At 37.8% G+C, this 10,387-nt stretch overlaps 1 protein-coding gene across 1 annotated transcript in view; it reads left to right on the top strand.

The window, feature by feature from the left end:
* The window catches only part of LOC137634127 (uncharacterized), a 23,816-nt gene extending 23,624 nt beyond the window's left edge, over positions 1 to 192 (top strand). The window contains exon 6 of the mRNA XM_068366360.1: positions 1 to 192. This exon is cut by the window's left edge and continues 396 nt beyond it. Coding sequence (XP_068222461.1) covers positions 1 to 192 — 192 coding nt within the window.
* The last annotated feature ends 10,195 nt before the right edge of the window (positions 193 to 10,387 follow it).

Below are 10,387 nucleotides of genomic sequence, written 5' to 3'. Positions count from 1 at the left end.
GAGGAAGGAGACGACCTAGGAGGGCATGTTTACATCCGATTGAGCGGAATTCCGAATTTCCGCTGCGACCAGTCCTTCGGGTGCGTCCACGAGGGCATGGCCGACCTGTGGAGGGTGGTCAATTCAATTGACGAAATTGGTTATCAAATGAAGTTATTCATATCAGACTGTGGCGTGGTTTTGTCCAGATAACTAACTGGATTTTGAAATTTGCTGAAACACAAGCAATTCTAAGGCTAGTCAGTCAGGTGGTTGGAATGAAAGTGACTGGGTGGATTTTGAAATTTCCTGAAACAAACAATTCTAAGGCTAGCCAGTCAGGTGACTGGAATGAAAGTGACTGGGTGGAGTTTGAAATTTGCTGAAACTCAAGTAATTCTAAGGCTAGCCAGTCAGGTGACTGGAATGAAAGTGACTGGATGGATTTTGAAATTTGCTGAAACTCAAGCAATTCTAAGGCTAGTCAGTCAGGTGACTGGAATGAAAGTGACTGGGTGAATTTTGAAATTTGCTGAAACTCAAGCAATTCTAAGACTAGCCAGTCAGGTGACTGGAATGAAAGTGACTGGGTGAATTTTGAAATTTGCTGAAACTCAAGTAATTCTAAGGCTAGCCAGTCAGATGACTGGAATGAAAGTGACTGGGTGGAGTTTGAAATTTGCTGAAACTCGAGTAATTCTAAGGCTAGCCAGTCAGGTGACTGGAATGAAAGTGACTGGGTGAATTTTGAAATTTGCTGAAACTCGAGTAATTATAAGGCTAGCCAGTCAGGTTACTGGAATGAAAGGGACTGGGTGAATTTTGAAATTTGCTGAAACTCGAGTAATTCTAAGGCTAGCCAGTCAGGTTACTGGAATGAAAGTGACTGGGTGAATTTTGAAATTTGCTGAAACTCGAGTAATTCTAAGGCTAGCCAGTCAGGTGACTGGAATGAAAGTGACTGGGTGAATTTTGAAATTTGCTGAAACTCGAGAGTGACTGGGTGAATTTTGAAATTTGCTGAAACTCGAGTAATTCTAAGGCTAGCCAGTCAGGTTACTGGAATGAAAGTGACTGGGTGAATTTTGAAATTTGCTGAAACTCGAGTAATTCTAAGGCTAGCCAGTCAGGTTACTGGAATGAAAGTGACTGGGTGAATTTTGAAATTTGCTGAAACTCGAGAGTGACTGGGTGAATTTTGAAATTTGCTGAAACTCGAGTAATTCTAAGGCTAGCCAGTCAGGTTACTGGAATGAAAGTGACTGGGTGAATTTTGAAATTTGCTGAAACTCAAGCAATTCTAAGGCTAGCCAGTCAGGTGACTGGAATAAAAGTGACTGGGTGAATTTTGAAATTTGCTGAAACTCGAGAGTGACTGGGTGAATTTTGAAATTTGCTGAAACTCGAGAGTGACTGGGTGAATTTTGAAATTTGCTGAAACTCGAGAGTGACTGGGTGAATTTTGAAATTTGCTGAAACTCAAGTAATTCTAAGGCTAGCCAGTCAGGTGACTGGAATGAAAGTGACTGGGTGAATTTTGAAATTTGCTGAAACTCAAGTAATTCTAAGGCTAGCCAGTCAGGTTACTGGAATGAAAGTGACTGGGTGAATTTTGAAATTTGCTGAAACTCAAGTAATTCTAAGGCTAGCCAGTCAGGTGACTGGAATGAAAGTGACTGGGTGAATTTTGAAATTTGCTGAAACTCAAGTAATTCTAAGGCTAGTCAGTCAGGTGACTGGAATGAAAGTGACTGGGTGAATTTTGAAATTTGCTGAAACTCAAGTAATTCTAAGGCTAGCCAGTCAGGTTACTGGAATGAAAGTGACTGGGTGAATTTTGAAATTTTCTGAAACTCAAGTAATTCTAAGGCTAGCCAGTCAGGTGACTGGAATGAAAGTGACTGGATGGATTTTGAAATTTCCTGAAACAAAAGCAATTCTAAGGCTAGCCAGTCAGGTGACTGGAATGAAAGTGACTGGGTGAATTTTGAAATTTGCTGAAACTCAAGTAATTCTAAGGCTAGCCAGTCAGGTGACTGGAATGAAAGTGACTGGATGGATTTTGAAATTTGCTGAAACCCAAGCAATTCTAAGGCTAGCCAGTCAGGTGACTGGAATGAAAGTGACTGGATGGATTTTGAAATTTCCTGAAACAAAAGCAATTCTAAGGCTAGCCAGTCAGGTTACTGGAATGAAAGTGACTGGGTGAATTTTGAAATTTGCTGAAACTCAAGTAATTCTAAGGCTAGCCAGTCAGGTGACTGGAATGAAAGTGACTGGATGGATTTTGAAATTTCCTGAAACAAAAGCAATTCTAAGGCTAGCCAGTCAGGTTACTGGAATGAAAGTGACTGGGTGAATTTTGAAATTTGCTGAAACTCAAGTAATTCTAAGGCTAGCCAGTCAGGTGACTGGAATGAAAGTGACTGGATGGATTTTGAAATTTGCTGAAACCCAAGCAATTCTAAGGCTAGCCAGTCGGGTGACTGGAATGAAAGTGACTGGGTGAATTTTGAAATTTGCTGAAACTCAAGCAATTCTAAGGCTAGCCAGTCAGGTGACTGGAATGAAAGTGACTGGGTGAATTTTGAAATTTGCTGAAACTCGAGAGTGACTGGGTGAATTTTGAAATTTGCTGAAACTCGAGTAATTCTAAGGCTAGCCAGTCAGGTGACTGGAATGAAAGTGACTGGATGGATTTTGAAATTTGCTGAAACCCAAGCAATTCTAAGGCTAGCCAGTCAGGTTACTGGAATGAAAGTGACTGGGTGAATTTTGAAATTTGCTGAAACTCGAGTAATTCTAAGGCTAGCCAGTCAGGTGACTGGAATGAAAGTGACTGGATGGATTTTGAAATTTGCTGAAACCCAAGCAATTCTAAGGCTAGCCAGTCAGGTTACTGGAATGAAAGTGACTGGGTGAATTTTGAAATTTGCTGAAACTCGAGTAATTCTAAGGCTAGCCAGTCAGGTGACTGGAATGAAAGTGACTGGGTGAATTTTGAAATTTGCTGAAACTCAAGCAATTCTAAGGCTAGCTAGTCAGGTTACTGGAATGAAAGTGACTGGGTGAATTTTGAAATTTGCTGAAACTCGAGTAATTCTAAGGCTAGCCAGTCAGGTGACTGGAATGAAAGTGACTGGATGGATTTTGAAATTTGCTGAAACCCAAGCAATTCTAAGGCTAGCCAGTCAGGTTACTGGAATGAAAGTGACTGGGTGAATTTTGAAATTTGCTGAAACTCGAGTAATTCTAAGGCTAGCCAGTCAGGTGACTGGAATGAAAGTGACTGGATGGATTTTGAAATTTGCTGAAACCCAAGCAATTCTAAGGCTAGCCAGTCAGGTTACTGGAATGAAAGTGACTGGGTGAATTTTGAAATTTGCTGAAACTCGAGTAATTCTAAGGCTAGCCAGTCAGCTGACTGGAATGAAAGTGACTGAGTGAATTTTGAAATTTGCTGAAACTCAAGTAATTCTAAGGCTAGCCAGTCAGGTTACTGGAATGAAAGTGACTGGGTGAATTTTGAAATTTGCTGAAACTCGAGTAATTCTAAGGCTAGCCAGTCAGGTGACTGGAATGAAAGTGACTGGGTGAATTTTGAAATTTGCTGAAACTCAAGTAATTCTAAGGCTAGCCAGTCAGGTGACTGGAATGAAAGTGACTGGGTGAATTTTGAAATTTGCTGAAACTCGAGTAATTCTAAGGCTAGCCAGTCAGGTTACTGGAATGAAAGTGACTGGGTGAATTTTGAAATTTGCTGAAACTCAAGCAATTCTAAGGCTAGCCAGTCAGGTGACTGGAATGAAAGTGACTGGGTGAATTTTGAAATTTGCTGAAACTCAAGCAATTCTAAGGCTAGCTAGTCAGGTGACTGGAATGAAAGTGACTGGGTGAATTTTGAAATTTGCTGAAACTCAAGCAATTCTAAGGCTAGCTAGTCAGGTGACTGGAATGAAAGTGACTGGGTGAATTTTCAAATTTGCTGAAACTCAAGCAATTCTAAGGCTAGCCAGTCGGGTGACTGGAATGAAAGTGACTGGGTGAATTTTGAAATTTGCTGAAACCCAAGCAATTCTAAGGCTAGCCAGTCGGGTGACTGGAATGAAAGTGACTGGATGGATTTTGAAATTTGCTGAAACCCAAGCAATTCTAAGGCTAGCCAGTCAGGTTACTGGAATGAAAGTGACTGGGTGAATTTTGAAATTTGCTGAAACTCGAGTAATTCTAAGGCTAGCCAGTCAGGTGACTGGAATGAAAGTGACTGGATGGATTTTGAAATTTGCTGAAACCCAAGCAATTCTAAGGCTAGCCAGTCAGGTTACTGGAATGAAAGTGACTGGGTGAATTTTGAAATTTGCTGAAACTCGAGTAATTCTAAGGCTAGCCAGTCAGGTGACTGGAATGAAAGTGACTGGGTGAATTTTGAAATTTGCTGAAACTCAAGCAATTCTAAGGCTAGCCAGTCAGGTGACTGGAATGAAAGTGACTGGGTGAATTTTGAAATTTGCTGAAACTCAAGCAATTCTAAGGCTAGCCAGTCAGGTTACTGGAATGAAAGTGACTGGGTGAATTTTGAAATTTGCTGAAACTCGAGTAATTCTAAGGCTAGCCAGTCAGGTGACTGGAATGAAAGTGACTGGGTGAATTTTGAAATTTGCTGAAACTCTAGAGTGACAGGGTGAATTTTCAAATTTGCTGAAACTCAAGCAATTCTAAGGCTAGCCAGTCGGGTGACTGGAATGAAAGTGACTGGGTGAATTTTGAAATTTGCTGAAACCCAAGCAATTCTAAGGCTAGCCAGTCGGGTGACTGGAATGAAAGTGACTGGGTGAATTTTGAAATTTGCTGAAACCCAAGCAATTCTAAGGCTAGCCAGTCAGGTGACTGGAATGAAAGTGACTGGGTGAATTTTGAAATTTGCTGAAACCCAAGCAATTCTAAGGCTAGCCAGTCAGGTGACTGGAATGAAAGTGACTGGGTGAATTTTGAAATTTGCTGAAACCCAAGCAATTCTAAGGCTAGCCAGTCAGGTGACTGGAATGAAAGTGACTGGGTGGATTTTGAAATTTGCTGAAACCCAAGCAATTCTAAGGCTAGCCAGTCAGGTGACTGGAATGAAAGTGACTGGGTGGATTTTGAAATTTGCTGAAACCCAAGCAATTCTAAGGCTAGTCAGTCAGGTGACTGGAATGAAAGTGACTGGGTGGATTTTGAAATTTGCTGAAACTCAAGCAATTCTAAGGCTAGTCAGTCAGGTGACTGGAATGAAAGTGACTGGGTGGATTTTGAAATTTGCTGAAACTCAAGCAATTCTAAGGCTAGCCAGTCAGGTGACTGGAATGAAAGTGACTGGGTGGATTTTGAAATTTGCTGAAACTCAAGCAATTCTAAGGCTAGCCAGTCAGGTGACTGGAATGAAAGTGACTGGGTGGATTTTGAAATTTGCTGAAACTCTAGTAATTCTAAGGCTAGTCAGTCAGGTGACTGGAATGAAAGTGACTGGGTGGATTTTGAAATTTGCTGAAACTCAAGTAATTCTAAGGCTAGCCAGTCAGGTGACTGGAATGAAAGTGACAGGGTGGATTTTGAAATTTGCTGAAACTCAAGCAATTCTAAGGCTAGCCAGTCAGGTGACTGGAATGAAATCACAAGTCAATAACTATATTATTAGTAGTATTACTTGTTAAGCTACAACCCTAGTTGGAAAAGCAGGATGCTATAAGCCCAGGGGCTCCAGCAGGGAAAATAGCTCAGTAAGGAAATAAAAACAAAAATAAAATATTTCAAGAAGAGCAACAACACTACAATAAATATCTCCTATATATATATATAAAAAACTTTAACAAAACAAGGGTAAGAGAAACAAGACGGAACAGCGCACCCGAGTGTAACCTCAAGCAAGAGAACTCTAACCCAAGACAGTGGAAGACCATGGTACACAGGCTATGGCACTTCTGATACAGGCACTAACATATAGCAGTAAGGAAAATCTTAACATGCATGATTCCATACAACTGAATAAACTAATTCATATCATATAGTAATAGGCACGTTAGTACCTTTGGTTCCTGCAATCTCACCTTGTGAGCAAAGGATGGGAGGAGGGTTTAGGGGGAGCCTATAGGTCTATCTGAATTGCCTGGCCCTCCTTGGTCCTAGCTTGGAGGAGAGGGGGCTTGGGAGCTGATCTTATGTATATATGCTGTCTCTAGGATATTATCCTGCTTACAAGGGCAATGTCACTGTCCCTTGCCTCTGCCATTCATGAGCGGCCTTTAAACCTTTAAGAGTTGAATATAAGCTTCATAAATTCTATCAATTAATTAATTAATAAATTAATGGTGATTTTTGGGAATGATTTTTCATTACCAATAAACACCTGAGGTTTTGTGACCTAATTAGCCTTAGAATAAAATTATAATTATTAAATACAATTATAATTATTTTTGATGGAGAAAATAATATATAAATCTTATGATGTATGATCCCATTCTGAAGTAAAAGTTATAATACAAAGTTGGTTTTTCCCTCCCTAATCCCGTGAAATAGAGTAAATCCCACACCAAGGATTTCTTCGAAATTAAATCTCAAAATAGAGTAAATCCCACACCAAGGATTTCTGTGAAATTTAATCCCAAAACATAGTAAATCCCACACCAAGGATTTCTGTGAAATTAAATCCCAAAATAGAGTAAATCCAACACCAAGGATTTCTGTGAAATTAAATCCCAAAGTAGAGTAAATCCAACAACAAGGATTTCTGTTAAATTAAATCCCTAAATAGAGTAAATCCAACACCAAGGATTTCTGTGAAATTAAATCCCAAAATAGAGTAAATCCAACTCCAAGGATTTCTGTGAAATTAAATCCCAAAATAGAGTAAATCCAACTCCAAGGATTTCTGTGAAATTGAATCCCAAAATAGAGTAAATCCCACAGCAAGGATTTCTGTGAAATTAAATCCCAAAATAGAGTAAATCCCACAGCAAGGATTTCTGTGAAATTAAATCCCAAAATAGAGTAAATGCAACTCCAAGGATTTCTGTGAAATTAAATCCCAAAATAGAGTAAATCCAACAGCAAGGATTTCTGTGAAATTAAATCCCAAAATAGAGTAAATCCAACACCAAGGATTTCTGTGAAATTAAATCCCAAAATAGAGTAAATCCAACACCAAGGATTTCTGTGAAATTAAATCCCAAAGTAGAGTAAATCAAACACCAAGGATTTCTGTTAAATTAAATCCCTAAATAGAGTAAATCCAACACCAAGGATTTCTGTGAAATTAAATCCCAAAATAGAGTAAATCCCACAGCAAGGATTTCTGTGAAATTAAATCCCAAAATAGAGTAAATCCCACAGCAAGGATTTCTGTGAAATTAAATCCCAAAATAGAGTAAATGCAACTCCAAGGATTTCTGTGAAATTAAATCCCAAAGTAGAGTAAATCTAACACCAAGGATTTCTGTGAAATTAAATCCCAAAATAGAGTAAATCCAACACCAAGGATTTCTGTGAAATTAAATCCCAAAATAGAGTAAATCCAACACCAAGGATTTCTGTGAAATTAAATCCCAAAGTAGAGTAAATCCAACACCAAGGATTTCTGTTAAATTAAATCCCTAAATAGAGTAAATCCAACTCCAAGGATTTCTGTGAAATTAAATCCCAAAATAGAGTAAATCCCACAGCAAGGATTTCTGTGAAATTAAATCCCAAAATAGAGTAAATCCCACAGCAAGGATTTCTGTGAAATTAAATCCCAAAATAGAGTAAATGCAACTCCAAGGATTTCTGTGAAATTAAATCCCAAAGTAGAGTAAATCTAACACCAAGGATTTCTGTGAAATTAAATCCCAAAATAGAGTAAATCCAACACCAAGGATTTCTGTTAAATTAAATCCCAAAATAGAGTAAATCCAACACCAAGGATTTCTGTGAAATTAAATCCCAAAGTAGAGTAAATCCAACACCAAGGATTTCTGTTAAATTAAATCCCTAATTAGAGTAAATCCAACACCAAGGATTTCTGTGAAATTAAATCCCAAAATAGAGTAAATCCAACACCAAGGATTTCTGTGAAATTAAATCCCAAAATAGAGTAAATCCAACTCCAAGGATTTCTGTGAAATTAAATCCCAAAATAGAGTAAATCCAACACCAAGGATTTCTGTTAAATTAAATCCCAAAATAGAGTAAATCCCACAGCAAGGATTTCTGTGAAATTAAATCCCAAAATAGAGTAAATCCAACTCCAAGGATTTCTGTGAAATTGAATCCCAAAATAGAGTAAATCCCACAGCAAGGATTTCTGTGAAATTAAATCCCAAAATAGAGTAAATCCAACACCAAGGATTTCTGTGAAATTAAATCCCTAAAAAGAGTAAATCCAACACCAAGGATTTCTGTGAAATTAAATCCCTAAATAGAGTAAATCCAACACCAAGGATTTCTGTGAAATTAAATCCCTAAATAGAGAAAATCCCACACCGAGGATTTCTGTGAAATTAAATCCCTAAATAGAGTAAATCCAACGAAAAGGATTTCTGTGAAATTAAATCCCAAAATAGAGTAAATCCAACAAAAAGGATTTCTGTGAAATAAAATCCCTAAATAGAGAAAATCCCACACCGAGGATTTCTGTGAAATTAAATCCCTAAATAGAGTAAATCCAACGAAAAGGATTTCTGTGAAATTAAATCCCAAAATAGAGTAAATCCCACAGCAAGGATTTCTGTGAAATTAAATCCCAAAATAGAGTAAATCCCACAGCAAGGATTTCTGTGAAATTAAATCCCAAAATAGAGTAAATCCCACAGCAAGGATTTCTGTGAAATTAAATCCCAAAATAGAGTAAATCCCACAGCAAGGATTTCTGTGAAATTAAATCCCAATATAGATTAAATCCAACACCAAGGTTTTCTGTGAAATTAAATCCCTAAATAGAGTAAATCCAACACCAAGGATTTCTTCGAAATTAAATCCCAAAATAGAGTAAATCCACCACAATGTCTACGGTTGATTAAAAAACTAATCAGATTTATGGATTAATGGAATTTCGCCCAAATGGCAAAGCGTTGGGGTGGTGAGACCATTCATTATTAATAAGAATCTGAAATGATACTTGTAATAATGAGAACTAGAGGGGCACTCAGTAGAGCACAGACCTCCGCCGTGGCAGCTTATTTCTCGACCCTGACCTTTGCCTGGCCCTCCCTGGTCCTAGCTTGGGTGCTGATCATATATATATATATATATATATATATATATATATATATATATATATATATATATATATATATATATATATATATATATATATATACGGACAATTGAGAGAGCACCTCCGCGTGTTTCTCTATATTCGCCTAAAAATGTTGTGCCAGCCATTCCACATTTTCTTCACCGAATCTGTAGAACTTTTTGTAATCGTAAGGTAATGTTGTATGGCGATTTTGTTAAGTTTTCTTTATACGAATTTGGAGAAAGGCCGCCATCAGATCCAGTTCACATGAGTTTCAAGCCCCTAGTGAGCTGCCTTAAACTTTTTTAAGCAATTGCTGGGAAGCAAAAGCAATTGCTATGTTTTATTCATGGGAAATGAAGCAATTGCTGATCATTTCTAAGCATTTGCTTGAGCTTAAGCATCTACTCTAAGCATTTGCTACTAGCACAAGCATTTACTATGTTTTATTCATTAGAACTGAAGCAATTGCTTTAAAATCCAAGCAAAAGCATTTGGTGAGGTTCTATTCATCAGGGCAATGTCAGTTCCTTGCCTCTGCCATTCATGAGCGGCCTTTAAGCCTTCAAATATGTTATCTAGGTGCAAGTCAAGACAAATCCACAGTTGCAGTAGATAAATAATGCTTACAGTGTACCCCTTGAATAACGCTGACGGCAATACAACCTTTAGGAGACATCACTATGATTTATTTTTTCTAAAGAAGCTGCTGACAGAAAGAAATCAAATTAAAGGCGATAATCTATAAATGTAATTTTGGGTTGGCAATTCCATATGCAAATTCAATCATGTTCTCCGATAGTTGATTATGCACCCACTGATTCGTCCTCCTAATATCCGATCTTATCAGTCACGGCATCATTCGCGATTGCAATTGCTTCGTGGCCTTGCAACGGTAGGTGAATGGTAACCTATTGATAATTTTATCCCGTTTAAAAAATAAAATAAGATATAATTTTCAATTTTGCAACCTATTGATAATTTTATACAGTTAAAATTTTTTTTTTAAATATAATTTTCAATTTCGCAACGCCAGGTAAATCGTAACATATCAATCATTTTATCCCATTTAAACAAGAAGTTTAAAATATCAATATTCAAAATGACAACGCCAGGTAAATTGTAACCTATCAATAATTTCATCCAGTTCAGAAAAAAACG

This window comes from Palaemon carinicauda, chromosome 3, assembly GCF_036898095.1.
Source record: "Palaemon carinicauda isolate YSFRI2023 chromosome 3, ASM3689809v2, whole genome shotgun sequence".
NCBI lineage: Eukaryota > Metazoa > Arthropoda > Malacostraca > Decapoda > Palaemonidae > Palaemon > Palaemon carinicauda.
This window is presented reverse-complemented; position numbering and strand designations above follow the sequence as displayed.